The following is a 19,343-nucleotide window of genomic DNA, read 5'->3' as shown; positions in this document are numbered from 1 at the left end:
GTACTTGTCTATACACCAAGATTGCATAAGTTAGCTGAATAAAACTTGGGTTTCAGAATTTCCTTAATAACCAAAAAATTAATTATCTGCATGAAGATTGCACAACTGCATTAAAATCCCAGTCCTTTGTGGCTAGAGATTTCCCTCTAGGAAAGAACTTTTATACAAAATACCAGCACCATAAATCTTAAAGTGAAAGGTATATACACGAATTTTCAAGTTTGAAATACATGCATTGAAAAATGTAAAACCAGAAACCTTAGCTAAAGATATTATATTTAATAGCAGACTATGAGAAATTATTTTTATTAGTTAACCACTGCATTATATAAAAACTCTACGTTGTTGTTCTAGGTACCTGGGAATAACAAGACCTCTCACGTATCCTGTAAGGCAGAACGGGAAGTGTATGGCTAAAATGATCCTGTGTGTATGGCTCCTATCTGCCTCCATCACCATACCCCCGCTCTTTGGTTGGGCCAAAAATGTAAATGATGAAAAGGTTTGTTTGATCAGTCAAGACTTTGGCTACACAATTTACTCCACAGCAGTTGCATTTTATATCCCAATGTCAGTGATGCTTTTCATGTACTATCAGATTTACAAAGCTGCTAAGAGGAGTGCTGCCAAACACAAGTTTGCTGGTTTTCCCCGGCCAGAAGAAGTGGAAGGGATTTCTATGAATGGAGCTGTAAAACTGCACAAAGAATCTGAAGAATGTACTAACTTTTCACGACTCCTGAAGAACGACAAGAAAAACATTTCCATCTTTAAGAGAGAACAGAAAGCTGCCACTACACTTGGAATTATTGTTGGGGCTTTCACCGTGTGCTGGCTGCCGTTTTTTCTCCTCTCAACTGCCAGGCCCTTTATCTGTGGTACAGCGTGCAGCTGTATCCCACTGTGGGTTGAAAGAACATTTCTATGGTTGGGTTACGCAAACTCCCTCATTAACCCTTTTATATATGCCTTCTTCAATCGGGACCTGAGGACAACTTACCGCAACCTCCTGCAATGCAGATATAGAAATATCAACCGGAAACTATCGGCTGCAGGAATGCATGAAGCTCTGAAGCTTGCAGAAAAGCCAGAATTTGTTCTGTAAGGTCACTTATCCTTTCCTATGGTAATTTATTGTTTTGTTGCATTAGCTTTGATTTGAAAGAGCTATGGGAAGAAACAGATTTCTTGAGCACATTTAATAGTCACCAAGACACTGGAGGGTTGTAAGGTTAATTCCTGTACAGCCCCCCAGTTCTAGCAAGACTGGAGAAACAAGATGACAATCTAAAGAATTTGGTCACAGGGGAGAAGAACTGAAGTGCTAGATAACAGACAGAGGAGCATAAAATGTAGTGCAGGATCTTTGAGCTGCTAGTGAGGAAAGAGCAAAGTTGCTCAGACCAACCCATTCCCTTGGCTCCTGGCCCCACAAAACTTTTAGTAGCTCTGAATGTTGGATGCAGCTTGTATCCTAGAGAATTTTGTTGTAATAAAGACCAGTGAATGGTGAAAAGTTCAGTATAATTCATTTCTTTCCTCTTTGTTATCATAAAAATAAACCGTCTAAGGTGAAGCTGAATCAGAGAAGTTATAATGCTTAGAAATATTTGTTATAAAAAACAGATGTCCATTAAGTGTTAATTTACTGGATTGCCTGGGAAGAAAGTACTTCATGAAGATCATTTGTTGCCTTTGCACAGCAACTAAGGCATGGAAAAAATGCATTACACTTAGAATGTGAATATAAGATTGAGTAAATTTACATGGACTACAGCTACTGCCGCCATGCAGCACAATTAGTTGCATTGCTTCTATGGTAATTACAGCAGGTAAAGATCTCACCCTATATTGCTAATAGAACAAATGCCTGATAATCGTTTGTTTCAGGAGCTCTCTGGTCTTTGTCCATCTTTTCTTCCTTAAATTCTCTTGGTTTTATCAGTTGAGCCTTTATCTAATCTATATGGAGACTGTCTACACTCAGGGCTTGGTTTCTGTTGATAAATGGCTAGTCCTTGTTCCAACAGAGGAGTTAATTTTATGCCTATTTTGAAGCTCTTCTAGCTTCTTGGGGTTTCTTTCCTTTCTGAAGTCAGTAAGAAGATGACATTTAGAGACACCTGGACTTTATTCTTACAAACTGATGTTGGTCATCACTTCTGCTTAAAATGGTTTAAAACCTTGCCTTGTGTAAGAATCAAGAACATTTATGATTTGTGTAAGAATCAAGAACATTTATGATTTTTCGTTCTTGTTATTTCCCTCCACCATTGCAACTGTGTGATTCTACTTCTCCTGATATTGTTAACAAATCTCTTCCCTCGGTGGAACACGATCAAATATTATAATGATAATTTTATATATCAGCAATAACAAATGCATTAATTATTTTATGCATTATAGTAATATATTAATATGAATGTAGTAATTTTGTGATATATTAATGTAATAAGATAATAAGAAGCTTATAACAAAATATAAAAACAAGATGTTTCCTATGGACAGAGAGATTGCACTGCATGCCATGTTGCAGAGGAAGCACAGGGTGTATTTTTCAGAAACTGGGTTTTCAGACATCTGGGCATTGCAGAGGAGACAATGCTCATTATCAAAACACCTCAGTGGCAAATCACACTTTAGGTTACCTTCTGTCCCCACTTTCTCAAGTGTCTCTTTAAGCCAAAATGACTTAGTCGGGATTTACATCAGTGAATTAATTTTAGTAGTGGGAGATTTGTGCCAGAGTCCTTGTTCAAAGCATGCAGAGATCACTGCAAACACTTGAGCTTGTAAGCAGAGGTTACAAAATAAATAAGACCTGGATCGACACACTGAGCTGTACACACTGAAATAAACTTAAGCCATTTTAGATGAATTTCTACATCAGGATATATCGAGTCAATTTATATTTTGGCCTCATTTTTAGAAAAGCATAACAATTTTCTAACAGTAAAATATATGCTATATCCCAGGATCAGAAAGTTTTTGTAAAAAAAGTTTCAAATTAATTTTAAACATTCTGACTTTAGTTCCTTCTGAAATATTTAAAAGTGGACAAAAAAAATAATAAAAAAAATTTGCTAAGAATGTCCACAAGCTTTGTAGTAGAGAGTAGGGATCATGTTAATTCAAGCATATTTTCCATATTCAGCATGAAATTATGGATATTTCTGACTTTGTTACCTATCAGAGAAGCATTTGTTGTTGTTTTTTAGTTCCTACCATGAGTGAGAAGTTTTCACTTGCTTTCTTTTATTTTCTTTTCCTATATGAAGATATTTTGAAGAATATAGAAACAAAAGTATCTGTGAAGATTTTAAGTGGAATTTTAAAAATCTGAGGCTGATTTAGGAATTCTGAGCATAAGTTTCAGCTGTTATCATTCTGTGGGAAAGTGGGAAAGTCTAAGTTGTAGTTGCTCCAAATAAGATATTTTTCCTGAAATATAGAAGTGTCTTATGAATCAAAAATTGACATTTGCTCAACTGTCACTAAAGGCAATTGCTTTCCTCAGAGAAAGTGTCCTGCAGGACTCCTCTTCTCTTCCACCATCTGTTTCAGGTAACAAGATCCTGGGAAAGAACAAGAATTGTTTTGGGCTATGTCAGTCCTTGAAGTTTTTAGAGATAAACATCCATCTTTCATCTGGGTGTGTTTAGAAAGAAAAAGTATTCGGTGGAAAAAGTAAAAAAGTTGAGAAGATTGCAACAATGTTGTATTTCTCAAGCACGTGGGTAACATGGAGAAGGAGAAAGCTTCCAGACAGAATTGTAAGTGAAAGAGGCTCAAATGAGACACATAAGGAAATAATTGCTTGGGCTCAAGAACAAGACATTTTACTTTTTAAAAACATAAATAAACAGAACTGCAGCAAAATACCCAACTTTAGTAGTAGTACTTTCTTTAATTAGATGATATGCTATTAATCTGACTTTTGAGGATAAGGACACAAACATAACATTTGACTGTACAATCCCAGTGAGAAGAATGTTTTAACCACACTACTTAAAGGGAATCTGGGCTCTTAAGTTCAGTGTTGCTCTGGAGTTCAAAAAGTGTTTTATTGGGTTTTGTTTGTTTTTAATACCATCATGAAGTGAATATCAACTTTAGTAACATCTGTTCCAATGTAAAAGCAATGAAATCTAAGCCAAAAATTACTTTTAAGACATAGTGCATATTGTCCAACTCTATAAACTGTAGTCAGAGAAGAATGTGGACAACTGTGACAGCTAACTCTATAACCCCACACCTGGGAGTAATGGAAAATTTCATCTGTCCCATCCTTAAGCTGTAGCCTGAGATGTGAGAAATCCCATGTTAACTACAGAGTTTGAAAGACTTGAAATATTGCACAGCCTCAGGTTTTCTATGAAGGTAGCTGTCCCTTTGTGTACTGCTCAACACGAAAGGTTCAAGCTGGTCCACAGGACAGCAGTCAGGGAAACAAGAAAGCCTGGAGAAAACTATTGTAGAGAATGGGTTTGCCTATTAGCTATAGTGCAGAACTGGCCTTGCCCCAGCTGGATTTTCTGTCTGTGGAAACTCAGTGCAGCATTTGTTATTAGTTACAGTACCCACATTCATCATTTCTGATTAGAAAGCTTAGTCATATTGCTGTATGTCCCAGACCATCTTTCTACCGGCCAGTAGTTCCAAAATTGATTTCTAGCTACTACTATGTGATTTCTAGGTCGTGATGGTGTCAAGAAGATGAGATTGAATTTTGCTTCTGTTTACTAGAATGATAAATTTTTGAAACAGTTGTTCCTATTTCATTCTCACATTGTACTTGTGTCTGTTTTCCATGATCTCAGGAGGCTGCTTTGCCTTTTTAATTCCTGCATAGCTCTCGAGTAGGAATTTACCCCTCCTTGTTCAAGCAGGAAAGAAATCACCACAACACACTGTTAGGTTAGGGCTTTCTTCATTTGGGATCTCTCTGGATGATATTTCTGGGGAAATGTGGCCAGCCATACTGGCTCCGGGAATGACCACTCAGCTATACCATGCCTAAACGCTGAGAGAAACAAGTTGATACTGGTTACTGCTCAAGCAGAAATTTCGGAGTAATCACCAAAGCCTGTGTTAGGACCTGAAAAAGTTAGGAAGCAGACAGCACTTCTACTGTGCAGCTGATGCCAGAAAGCACCTACCTCACTTCTTCAAACAGCACAAGTGTCCACTCAGGATCAGGCATGCTCCTCAGCTACAGCCCCAAAATCTTCAATTGCTGCAGAAGTACCTAGACATCGACACAGGGAAATGCCAGTCAGAACTTCTTTGCTTTGTATGCCTCCTTTGTTCAACAATACGGTGGTATGTGAAGATCCTCAAGAGCAGCCATTGAGCGAGCCAGTTCCCTAAAAGGGGGGTTTAGACACAGCTGTGCTGCAGATCCCTCCCTGAGCCTAGTTTTCAGTACTGCAAACACATTTTACTGAATATAAACACAGCCTAAAAGTAAACATAAACATTATAAGCAGGGCATGAAAAGATAACCCTTGCCCAGCAACTGCCAGTCTAGAATTTACCCATAAATGTAGCATTGGTTCTCAATGGCTCCCAGGTGAAGGGATCCCTGGAAGTGCTGCCTTCACCTGACACAGCCTTTCTACACTAACCTCACACCAGCAGGATGGCAGCCAATGTCTTGGTGGTTCTTTACCAGAAGCCCATTGCAACCCCTCTAGTCACATCCTGCTCAGATGCACTATATTTATACCATTTTTCCTCAATAAACAGGGCACAAAGCAGCTTACAGTAAGGGCTTTAGACTTTTTGAAAAGTTCTTTTGAACAGAAAAGTTCCTTTGCATAGAATTTGGTATAATGGTTCTGTGAAGGGTTTGCCTTGTTTTTTAACCTTCACTGCCCACCTCCATCTCTGTTTCTTTAGAAAAAAAGTAGAGTTACTTAGCCAGTGTCAAATCAGTAACTGTTGCTCAGAGGTTCTTAAGTGTGACTGTATTTGTACATGGCCATTCCTGCTGAGAGCTGTCTTTGCCAAGTTACGGCAAATCCCCTGCAAAGCACTTGCTCTCTTAGGAGCAGCAGGTAATCTGCAGGGGATACACACAGTAAAAGCACATTATAGTATTCCCCGTGGTATTTTTCCTCCTATTTCGAATAAAACTCAAGGATTTATTGTGGTGTCGATACAAACTATATTGCCCTTGGTCACTTGGTACTTTTCTTTTGAAGGAGACTGGCTGGGGTAGAAGACTCATTCCTAACATTTTCTCCCAGCTCCCACTGCATACCTGTGTGTAGGTTTAACACTGTGGTAGAGTACTGGCACTGATCACGGAACTCCTCTGTTTAGTCAGAGTTTACCATGTAAAAATAGAAATACCAGAGTCATAAAAATTGGGAATTCACAATATCTCATTATTTTATGCCTACTGCTTCACAGTTCCATTTCATGAAAAGAAAAACATGTTTTTTTTCCACTATCTGTTCAGATGTTTTACTACCTTGCACCACCTGCAGAAAGATGTTAAATGGTGAAATAAATCTTCTACAATGAGGCAAAAAAGGAATTATTTATCAAATTATTATTGTAAATATTGCAGTCCATTCACACACACACACACACACAGAGTGCTTTATGACAGGACACACACAGAGTGCTTTATGACAGGCAAAGGAAAACGGATTTCCTGGCAGCCCCTGCTCCAAACACTGGGGTCAGCACAGCATCTCTGGGAGAGCAGCAGTGAGGTAAGTTTGGGGATCACTGATTGAGATGCTGTAGGCACAGAACTGGAAGTTTTTTTGAAGCAAAGCCATATTGCTTTCCTCTTGCTACCAACTTAGCTTCTACATAATCTTTATTGTCCTTCAGGAGAAACTACTCAAAGTATAACATTCTCATAAAATGTGCAAGATCAATTTCCTGTCAAATCATCTTCACAGCTTGCTAAAGAATTTGTTGTCATTTAAAACAATGTTTCACAGGGAGAGAGAAAGGAGAAATTCCACGGGAATAGTCTTAATATGCAAAATTATTAGTATCCCAGAATAGAAGACATTCACCCCCCTATTTAAAAAAATTAAGCTGACAGGAGGGGAGAAGACAGATTTTTCTTCAAACAAAAAACATAAAACCCACCACAGTGGAGGACTCAGGCATATTAAAAAAAAATAATTGAAATACAACTACACACACACAGATATAGCCTAAGAAACACTGCAGTAAAAGAGCAACCCTTATAATGTGCAAGAAATACAAATTTATCCATCTTTACTGATTTTAATCTCTTAAGTAGTTATTGCCACTGAAGAGTGGGCTTGGCATGAACTTGAAGTGAGTTAATGTCATTTTCTATACCTGCTTTCTAAAATTTTGCCAAATAAGCCTGTCATCCTCCACACTCACTATTCTGGCACCCCTTCAGCTGCCCTGTTGCACTGCCAAAACCCATTCTCATACTGCAATATTTGCAATAGGGCAGAATAGCTTTTAGTCACTGAAATCTGAAATATGTTTATGATTCCCAGATAAGTTAGCTTTATTGTTAATTTTTCATTGCTACAGATCAAAAAAACAAAGCAAACCAAGCAACCAAAACCCACAACATATTGAGATACTATGATTTCTTTGAGATATTCATATGTAGTTACTGGAAGGGATAATATTTTGATGATTTGTAGGCTTTATGACTTTACTGATTAAAACGATTGTTTCTGTTATTTGTGAACTTTCACATAGAGCTAGTCAAGTTAGTTCAGCAAAAAAGTGCTTGCAGATGTATCATTGTTTTCAGAAGTGAGAGACCAATGCACTTTCATAAACCAACATACCAGACTGAATAAATATTTTGCTTGTAGTTTTCTATCTACTCAGTCAAAACCAACAATATTTCATTAATTTAGTAGTTGTGTGGTCTTGTTAGTTCCAGAAAAATGTGTTTACATTATGCTTTTTTTTTTCTTTTTTTTTTTTTAAAAAAAAAAACTTTCTACAAGAGAAGAGAAGGACAGTGTAGTATCCCCATTCAGCCCTTCTGGAAATCCATGTTTTTTCAGAATGCAATTGGATAAACTCATTTGTGTTTCAGAAAATTTCACATCCTTGGCTGATCTAGCCAAGGTTTCTGCAGGTCTCTGATATAATGGCAGAGATTCATCAGGCAAATCTACTGTCCTGAAGATGGTTGCAAGGAAAAGATAAAATCAGGCCAATTAAGTGAACATCTACTTCACGACAACAGTTGCAAAACCAAAACAGCCCCCAGCTGATAAGTAAAAAAACAGCAGTGACATTTTGGTTATCATGACACTTAAACAGCATAATGACAAAATGTTACAGCTGCTTTACAGAAACACAGAAATTAGTATCTTAATGGTAAGTGTTTCCAAACTGAGTAAGAGCTACTTACTCAAAATTGTAGTGACTGATTTCTTTGGACATTTACTTACCAGAGACCGTCACAAAGGAATGCTGGTGCAAGTTGCTGTAATTTTGCAGTCTAGTAAAATAATTTTATGTTTGTGTGGGTTTGCTGTGAGGATTATGCTATTATACATGTATATCTTGATAGGATATACACCTTCTATATTCCAGGTACAAATAACTTCTCCAAGATAACACATTAAAGAAGTAAAAATATTTATCCTCAAAGAAGGAATAACAGAGATAATTAAAGGATAACATGGGATCCAAACAAGCATAGAGAACTTGAAACCTTTTTGATATTTGGTTGCTGACATGCAGAGAGCCTAACTGCTCCTTACAGAATATTTACAGTTTTTCTTAGCTTATACAATTTATTTGTCAAAAATGCTGTAATTATATTTCCCTTTTCAAATAAGGCACAGATACAGCAAGTAGTGTGAAAATCATGGTATGAGTAAAACTTTTTTTTTCTTAATTACTTGGAAGCAGAAGTGCAGAGGTACTGACAGACCAGTACCTGTTCTTACTGCTGCCATCAGAATGGTTCAAAGAGTGTTTATCAATAGGATGACAGGTGCTTTATATATATATAAATCATAAATAAATTAAAAATCACAATGATAAACTATAAATTTAAAAAAATAATCAGCAGTTCAATCAGATAAAGTTAATACTGTAGAATATATATATATATTTTTTTAATGGCTTTTCTTTTTTTTTTTTTTTTTTTTTTTTTTGAAATAATCTTCTGGTAGTGCAGAAAACAACAAAGATGAGCAGCACCAATACAGTCTGGAGATAAAAGAATGATAAAAACAAACTTTCAGGTCCAGTAATGAACTAACACATCATCTTTTGTCCATGCATTGTCTTAAAATTTATTCATTCAATGAACACAGTACATGAACAGAAAATAAAAAGCCATGCAATTTGCCTTAGAAAATGCCATTAAAGTCCAGAATTTTATTTTGGATTTTAAAACATCTATAACTAGCTAAATTTAATGCTTCAAAAAGTCCTTGATTTCCTATATGACTAGTGTTAACATTGGAAATAATTACCTTGTTAGTTCTCAGAAGTTCCTACCTGCCTGCCTCCCTTTAATTTGGATACATTTTTTCCATGATATGTTTTCATGTAATAAGATAATGAGTGAAAGGGCAGGTTTGTCTGTAAAATCCCTATTCCCAGTACATTTGCTGATGTGAATAATCCAATAATTTCAACAGGGAGGCTATAACAAGACAAAAAAGTACCTTGCTGTTCACTACAGACAGACAGAACTGTTTTAGGGTGCACCCAAAATCTTCTAATCTCACAAATGTTTGTTAGAAAATTTCAGCCTTGTTAACGTATAGGGATTGGCTCTTCCCCTCACCAAAATTGGGAGGAGAGGCAGGAGTTGGCCCTAATTACAGACTGAATAATGTTATAGGGAGGACAAAATACAATAGCATGACAGCTAAGCAGAATATTCTGTGCAAAGTTTTTGCAGTAACTATTTGTCTATAGATGATTTTATGAAACTAAGGAAGAAATCTTCATTACTGCTCTGGCTCCTTTCTTTCTCTCTGGTGTGTGAGGTGTGAGCAGTGACACCACGCAGATCTTTGCTGCAGCCAGGGATTGGGAGGCTGGGTCAGGTGAGGGGCTCACAGGGAAAAGAGCTGCATTTTCTGATGCTTTTGCAGCAGCCACTTGGGGTTTCGGCCACCAAACTGTAAAACTGGAACTTCCTCAGTTCTCACAGCAATCCAAAACAAGAGGATTACAAAGGACTGCAAAACAGCAAAAATCCTCCACTTTCCCCTAGCTTCCTCCTTTTTACTAGACCTCTGAGAATTACCTCATTAGCCATTTTTCTCTTAAGAAATGTTTTCATTTGTTTCAGTGGCATCTGGAATACAAACTTTTAGTTGCTCCAGGACATTTCCCATCTAATTCATCCACTTTTATTTATTATTTTTTTTAAAGGAGAAGTTCTGATTTCTCCAGGGAAAAAGAGTCCTGACTCATGACCTGCATGAAAGCAGCCAGGAAAAAAAGACAAGCCAGAACTGGAAGAAGGAAAATGAAAAGTTGGCTTCTGAAGAAATGGATAGATTTATGAAACGTACTTCATCTTCTTTTGATAGGAATGCACTAAAAATACTCAATGAGCTTAATACATTACATTAAATACATTTCTATTGGAAGTAGTCACATCTTGTTTGTTATGGAAAAAAGTGCTGCTATATAAAAGAGAAAAGAGTTTTTTGCCTGAGAAAGCCAAATCATTTCAGCAATAAAAGTTTGGCACGTGGGGTGGGAAAGAAAAGCAAATAAAATTCAAAGACAAAGTGCTGGGCAGATTTACACTGCATTAAATGATGTAGAAAAGATTCATTTATGTTTACCATGCTTGTTGATCCTAACTTTGATTTTAACATTCAGGGATCATCGGTAATATCGAATGTATTTTGTTGTACTACAAAAAGATATTTTCAAGCACATGGTAACACTATGGATGCTTTTAAAGCCTGTGTTAAAGAGATTCTCTGCACCTGGAACAGGACCCACAAAGGCAACAATAAAGGACTGATTTTTGTAAAAGAGTTCCATCGTAATACATGAATGTCTGTTTACTTGGTGAGGTGAACATGGCTTGTTGGTCTAGTTCCTATTCTGCTAAGGAGAAAAGCTGCCTCCCAGTTACACAGTGGCAAAAGTTAAAGGACAGAATTAAAACACACACATTACACCATGGTTAATTTACAAGTAGGATTGCTTGTTTTAATGTAATTTTTGTGATCTGCCAAATAATAGAATAAAAGCATAATTGTTATAGGTATTTCAATTACAAAAAAAAAAAAAAAAAAAAGTCTGGAGAATTTCCATAGCACTTTGCTTTTTATCTTACTGGCTAGCTAGATAAGACTGACAATTATGAAGCGTGTTAATTTTTTTTTTTTTTTTTTTTTTAAACATGTCTCTTTAAATATTCATCCTGGAATCCAGGGTCCCAGATAGATGATATAAGTGACGTTTTCTCTGTTGCTACAAAATGAACAGTCAATGCATCTGCCTCTATCCAAGCGCGGAACATGGAGCAACAGAACAAAATGAGTTTACATCTCTGTGTATGTTTATTTTACAGCTAAAATAAAACCCTCTGAATTGACAAAAATAAATAGGCAAGTGTTAATGAACATCTGTCCCATGGAAAACTGATTCAACGAATCCTTAAATATAACTTTTTTTTTTTTTTGAGCTTCTCATATTCATTTTCCCTCAGAATTTCTAAATTATGTGGGGTTATATAATTCACTGTACAGTGGGACACATCATTCCTAAAGGCTCTCTTTTTTTTAAGTTACATCTGTATAAGCACTCAGCTTAATTTCATAGCTGTATTATTTGTGGCAATTTAATCTTCTACTTGCAGTTTAACCAAAAACAGCTCTGGTAAAAAATAGTGGTTTTACCCCATCCCTGGAGGTGTTCAAGACTGGGTTAGACAAGGCCCTGAACAACCAGACATAGTGGGTGGCATCCTTGCCCACAGCAAAGGGGTTGGAACCAGATGATCTTTAAGGTCTCTTTCAACCCAAGCTGTTCTATACTTCTATGACCATACATGCCATTACAACTTTGATTTCTGTTCTTTAAGTTAATATACAAGTCCAAAATTGTTATCTGGATAAGGAGAAACTGTGAAAACCAACAAAGGTCAGTTCATTACTTACGACTAAAAGCTAAATATGGAAAGAAATTAATTCATTTTAAGCCTATATAAAACCTGGGACAGAGAGCTCACTATGCTGACACCCCAAACCAGTTCTTGTAATTACACAAGAGCACACACAGCATAGTTTCAGTAAGCAAGACTATTGTCATTACTCCATCGATAAAACTAACCACTGTGAACTCTGCATTTGAAATGAGTTTTTTATAATTTATTTCCTAAAGGGAATAAAAAAGCAATGTTTTTTACTTGGTTAGCCCGAAGTATTTAGCAGAAAATGGGACAGTTATTGTCAATGACTAATGGACCAATTCTGATTGAATTACTTGAGAATATATTCAAAGAAACCAAGCTGAAGTTGGAGTTACACTGGCAAATAATATTATAACTGGACTTAATAGGATAAGGAGAAGGTAGATTCTTAAGCAGAACAATAAAAAAAACCTCTGTGAATATATACATATAACAACACACATCCATCCCTTGTATTTTAGAATCATACTGCCTCTTGAAAAGAAGGAAGCAAATAGATTGTCATCTAATAAGCATCACTATCATTTATTATCTATTAAATTAACACAAACATTTAAAAATATGAGAATGTCCTAGAATACAATGTATTAGTATGATGGACCTATAAAGTTATGGTCTGATTATTTATTTATTTATTTCCCATAAAGAATTTTTCATCAAAGAGTTTTCAGACAGGTAGTCACAAAAGAACATTGGGAACTACAAAGTACTGATACTTTGTCATACAAGATGAATCTCATTTTTTCCTACTGTAACTGTCAGGTCTGTCACCTCTCTCAAACCAACGCACAAACCCACACAGTAACTAGGAGAGTCACTCAAGGCTAAGAATGTATTCAAGACTAGCAAGTCAAGTGTGCAATATTTTAGAGGATTAGAAAAGTAGGGCTAATCGAAGTCAAGATATTAGATTGTCTATAGGGATAATGAGTTTAGCTTTCAACAGTTTCTGTAACCCGTAGTACAAAAGCAATACGCACACCTGCCTTACACTGATAATCCAAGTCTCCAGCTATAAATTTAACAGACTGAACAGAGCTGAAAACAAGGCTCAGACTCACAGTTCTGGATCTACAGAAGATGCTTTTCTATCTCTGTCACGAATCTTGTCCTGGGATGTGATAGTCACAAAGCTGTCTTCTGGTAGTTATCAAATTTGTCATTTTTAATAAATAAAATGTGAGCTGGGGCTCACCCCAGCTTTCTAAATGAGGAACAAGGAAATAACTTCTTCAGAGAAAAACAAAAATTGCATAGAAGAACCTTCAAGCCTTAGGATTATTTAGAAAAATGAGAATTTACAAATTGACAATGCTTAGGGAAAAACAAAACAAAACAAAACACCTTTATTTACTGAAAAGTACAGACTAATTAGTTTTAAAGAGCATGGGAATATAACTATTAGATATAATCTAACCCCAGACAATCTTTTAGGCCTCATTACTGTTTATATTCTCTTGCCTCTCAGACAACATGAGTCTCGTGAGCTAGTCCTCCAATATCAGTTTTTTGTTAATCTATTTTTTCCTTCCTATAACACTCTCTTTCTTCTCCTCTTCTCTGGAGTAGTTATCAGCACTGTTACTGTACTTGAATGTTTTTGAGAGGTTATCACTATCCCAGATTAAGCCAGGACTGACTGCCTCTAATTCTCAGCAGAATCTGCTTAACAAGAAGCAGCTAGTTAGGTTTTTCATTGCTTCAGCACAAAGACCTACAGCTGCCTGAATTCACCGAGCAGTCCCAGACGTCATGGCTATATGTCTACATAGGTGGTTGCTCTGGAAAACTCTGACCAAAAAGAACATAAGCAAAATTTAAGAGTAGTGAAGCAGGTAGTCAAAGTCTCCTAACTGCAAGTTAAACTCCCTTAAACTCATCAGAGTTATTTTATTTTATTTTAACTCTGCATTGTCTCAAAATCTGAAGGCATTTACAATATTAGTCTCATACATTTCTTTTAATTATTTTTGTCTAAAGACTCTTATGTTTATAGAGTTATGCCTACCTGCACTGAGAAATGATAAGATTAAGTTACTTATAAGCTTCCTCAATATGCATCTGGTAACTCTAAAATCAATATGGCTACTCTGAAGTAGTTTTGCTTACTAAGTAGACATTGCCCACTTTGTGGTCAGAAATTTGCAGACCTTGCACATTTTACAAATAATTGAAAAATACATATTTTGCAAATTTTTGCATTTTCCTGCAAAAACTACCACTATTCCTTATCATCATCTATGGCTGAGTTTGCAACCCAGTTTTTCAGCCTGATATTTCACAATCAGTCAGCTTTTTACCCACATCCCATATGCATACATACACATTTCTCTAATTTAACTAAATGCACATTGCAACATTCCCTGCTCCACCCAAACGTTTTTCATAATTCTTTGAAATTAGACAATTTTCAGCCTCCTGCTTTTAAAGAGCAAACAAAAAAAAATGTATATTGTGTTATTTTTATATATATATTTATATATATGTATATATGCATATTGGCACAGCTATTTTAGTAGACTGTCTCCACATCCTGACATCAGGATCCTCTGGCATCTTGAATCACACAAATTATAGGAATTATAGGAGACAGAACATTAAATCTACTTTCAACCTAAAATATCTGTTCTGGATTGCCATAAAAGTAAGGTCTGCTAGTTGGTAATTCCCGTGGCTATGGAGAAACTTTTTACTGCTAAGCACTACTCTTCCAGACCAGTGAGGTTGAGAGGACTACACCAGGACTAGTGAGGTGCTGGAGAAAACAGCTCATCTAAACCAATGCCATTTTGGGAAACTGCCTTCACACCATAGCTGAAAGATGTTGGTCTTGGAGAGCTATCTGGACCTTACTAAAGGAAATCTTGGATTTCAGAGAGATTGGATTTTACACATGGAAAAGAAACAAGGAAACATTTATGGAAGACCTTTAGGGAATTAAAAAAAATATTATTTTAAAGTGTTCTTACATGGGATTTCTCCATGGGCAGAGTGCAGGCAGTAAAACTTAAGCATCCCTAGTGCCAAGGCCTGAGTTGTTGTGCCTGAGGTACAAGAAGCATAGGTCAAGGGAAACATCTATGGTTGGTTTTATGCATGTTTTTCATTCTGCCAACCCCTAGATACAGGTTTGGTCTAGGTATAATTTATACCAGCAGCTGCTGTAATTACAGCTTTAAAGCAGTTGCTTGTTTAGCCTTGGTGTTCATGGGCAGTCCCTCCTTGTTAGTCAGAGTCCGGTCTAGAAGAGCCTCCTGTTCAGCTGCATTCCTTGTCTTCTGTCAAGAATCTCACCCACGTTTTTCAGAAAAGATCTAGACAATCTGTGTCTTGAAGCCCTCCTTTCCAAGCAATGTCTGATCAGGAAAAATCTACCACCACCAAGCCCAGGACTTCAGTGGATGCAGCTGCTCACAGAGAGCCTCAACCACCTCACCCTGCTGCCTCGGTGGCTTGATTGCCACCAACTTCTTTCTCCCCTTTAACCATTACCTGTAACCAGCAATAATTGTTTTGCATCTCAGGAAGGGTCTACCTTTTTGAAATACAAGGCAATGTCTCTTTTTGCCCTGCCTGGCCTTCCTGAATGCCTCCATATTCTTTTTAATTGGCATTTCAGTCGCATGACTACCCTGTAAGTAGCAAATCACTTGATCTTTCACTATGAGCCCCAGCACGTCCTGCTCTCCAGGTCTATTCTCAGGGTCAACAGATACTTCTTTGTGAGCCAGTAAACTACTTCAAAAGGTTACAGTACCCTTACTACATCTCAACTCCCTCCTATTTTTTTTATTCATTTATTTTTGTCTAGGTTTATCTGTCTTTTACAAATATAAAGCCTTTTCCTAGTTGTTACTGATTCCAATTCCACCTGATTCTAGTTTAAAGTTCTTGTTAAATTATCTGGTTTTATTTATGACAACGGGATTAATTTCCTTCAGACCTGAGTATGAAATAAACACAATGACAGAAGGTGAAAGTTTTTCTTATGATCAGAAGATGCACTGCTGAAAATGTTACGTGAAAGTATGAAAAAAAAACCACATATCTATGTATAATATGAAAAGTCAGATATTCTTAAAAATTTAACACATAAAATTGAATTGTATATGTTACTTCTGTTAGATGGGGCTTTTCATACATAAAAGTCATCACAGACTTGAGCTGCAACTCTGTATATTTTTAGTCATGTATTTTTCCCTTATGAAATGTAGTATAATAAGAAGACTGTTAACATAAGAGACTGTTTTCCACAAGTACCTTACCAAGGAATTCAGATACAAAGAAATTAAGCTCCTCAAATTGTAAGTGGCCTCTGATGAAATGCTGAATGTCTTCGGTTCTAATGCAAGTCTTATTCGGGGGGGGGGGGGGATGATGAATTACTGCTGCTTACTCTGAAAATGATTCAAATTTATACAGGAGACAAATTTAGTAGAAGAGGAAATAGAGTTCTTCTGTATTAGGTACTGAGTTATATTATGCTTCTAAAATGTAAAGGCCCAGAGGGATATTAAAATGTTAATTTGGATAGTATTTAAAAGGTAATTACTTTTATACAATAAAATAAGAAGTCTACTGAATACTAATCCCTGTGTCGTGCTTTCTTTGAATTACTGCTACAGAAAACAGAGAATCCATTTCTTTAAGTGATTTTAATTAAGATTCATGGAAGACATTCTCATCTACAAAAAATGTCTGTTTTTTTCAGCTCAACACACTTTAAATCCTTACCATATCAAAATAAATGTTAAAGAGAGATACCTACACTTGTTAGATAGCACTAAACTGAAATAATAAGAGCAAGGATATTTGAGTGAATTTCCTGAGGAACAGGTTGTTTGCTCAGCACAGGCACTGCTATGAGGAACACCATCTCAGGCCCTGTTGAGCAGGTCAAGATTTGTCACATCAAAAGCTGCTTTCATCTACTCAAGCCTTGTAAGGGAAGGGTAAGAAATTCAGCAATTCCTTCTTCCTCTGTTCATTTCTCCTGTTCCTCTCTTTGCTACATTGATGTTACTGTCCATTTCACCTGTGTTCCCTGTCCTGCCGACCTTGCATGTCATACTTCAGTGGCATCCACACCTCATCTCCCTCTCTTACAGACTTCTTTTAAATGCTGTTAAAATACAGAAGCCATATTGGAAAAGGAAAGAAAAAAAAAAAGGCAAAAAATTTTCCAACCCTATCTTCTTCAAGTCTTCCTTCCTTTTTCCTTCTTCCATCTCCCTGTCTGATACTGCTCTTATCCTTTATATTATATTGCTGTCTCTGTCCTCAGCCACTCAACCAAATCCTCCTAGCCAGGACTTTGCTGGAAACACCTGAGTATTAGCTGTCTTCCAGTCAAGAAAAGATTGCTCAGACCACAAAAGATATTTTGACTAAAACTTTTTAAAAATGTTATTCATTATAAATAGGGATTTGGATTTCCTTCCACCTCTATTTAAAGAAGTCATAGAGCTTATTGTATAGGAAATTCTCTAACATTGGTCTTGTTTATTAAAAATTAATAACCTAACATTTATTTAAAAAATGCAATGGCCTTTGCTAGTGTAGTCAAATTAATTTTAATCTACAAACAAATATCTATTTTATAATGTTTGTATCTCACTTCCATTCACACTTATTTTATTAGTTTCCTCGCAGAGATGCATATATGAATACTGTATAGTTTAGCCTTTTTTCTTCAAAATTTTTGTTCAATAATTTACACTTTCAGAGTTTTTACTGATAGTGATAATTTGAAGGGCCCAGAGCTAGGAAATGCTGTTACACGGCCTCTCAATCTAAATGTCTTTTAGGAAAACCAAACCTTTACAGTACATACTTGACATCTGAATTATGCCTCTGATGACCTATTCATTGCACAAAAGGCATTAATCTCAGGAAATCTACAGAGAACAATATTCCAACCTTTCACAATATTTGTTTTGCTCATGCAATAATTTTCACCCCTTTTGCCCTGTTGTACCAATGTCTCCTCTTACTGCTAACTACCCAAATTCTTTTGTTAAGAATACCACATATCTAAGTTGTGTATTTACTCAAATTATCAGAGGTGATTTCCAGTAGAATCAAAATAAACCAATAAATGAGACAACCCTGTGATTACTTTTTGCAGCAAATCATAAAAGAGATTTTTAGAAGGCAGGGTGTTTTGAAACTGTTCTCAAAATATCATTCTTATGTGTAGCCATTTGAGTTCTGAGCAAAACATATACCTTGAAGTTTCAATTACCAGCTTCAGGAAATTTGAAAGACACAAACACAACAGAAACCACTACAGGAAATAACATCAGAGAAAAGTCAGTGAAAGTGAAGTATTTGAAAAGTCAAGATATGTTTTCAGTATTCCAGAGCAAATGAAATACAAACATGCAGGTTATACCTATGCTCTGTCTAGGAATATTGCCCTGTACCTGAACCCAGGTGTACAAGCACGTGTGCTAGAAAGCATGTGTGCACTACAGACGTGTGTGTACTAGAAGACTCAAGTGCATGTTTTCACCTCCAACTCACTGTTCCTGCAGCACTACAACATGTCTTCTGTTCCATGCCAGTACACCTTCTGCTCCAGTCAGCACTGGAGCACGGCACAGGGCATGTCTGCCCCCAAAACACAGACTTACTGTTACCCCAGGGAGTAACAGTTCAGTAAGATCTACAGACTCACTCGCCAAGTCAGGTCACCAAATATTTTTCTAGGGAGCACCTGATTGTAATTAACACTCTCTTCTGGAAGAAATGCCGCTTGCTAAAGGACTGATCCAGGTCCCTCTGAGGAGGTAGCTGGACAAAACGGAGCAGAGCCCCAAAGCCTCTTTCCAGTTCCAGTCCTTGTGAGTCTAGCTGTTATGCCATTTAATAGAAAGGAATCCTTGTGCTATCACAGCCCTTTATTTATTCTTGCCAGGCTAGACATCTATTAATCATCACTTAATTTTTAGCAAGAATATGAAGCCCGTCTCAAAATCATTTTATATGAAGTTATAGCCAGGGCAGATGAACCACATAAGCTTCTTTCACATGATGAAACTTAGCCTGATATATGCTTAAAATGAGAAATGCCAAGAACCTCTCTGCTCTCCTAGGCCATTTGCATATGCCTACTCTATATTCATTAGTTTGACATTTACTGCTCTTATTCTGTCAGCAGAATGTTGATTTGATTTTCACT

The 19,343-nt window shown here is 36.6% G+C and overlaps 1 protein-coding gene across 1 annotated transcript in view; it reads left to right on the top strand.

The window, feature by feature from the left end:
• HTR7 (5-hydroxytryptamine receptor 7) overlaps positions 1-10,997 on the top strand; it is a 37,751-nt gene extending 26,754 nt beyond the window's left edge. Inside the window, exons 2-3 of the mRNA XM_027460065.3 lie at positions 355-1,101; positions 10,378-10,997. Coding sequence (XP_027315866.1) covers positions 355-1,101; positions 10,378-10,414 — 784 coding nt within the window. The 3' untranslated portion in view covers positions 10,415-10,997. The remainder of the gene's footprint in view (positions 1-354; positions 1,102-10,377) is intronic.
• Positions 10,998-19,343: the final 8,346 nt, after the last annotated feature.

The sequence above is a fragment of the Anas platyrhynchos genome, chromosome 6 (assembly GCF_047663525.1).
Source record: "Anas platyrhynchos isolate ZD024472 breed Pekin duck chromosome 6, IASCAAS_PekinDuck_T2T, whole genome shotgun sequence".
NCBI lineage: Eukaryota > Metazoa > Chordata > Aves > Anseriformes > Anatidae > Anas > Anas platyrhynchos.
Note: the sequence above shows the minus strand (reverse complement) of the source record. Positions and strands in the feature narration are given on the sequence as shown.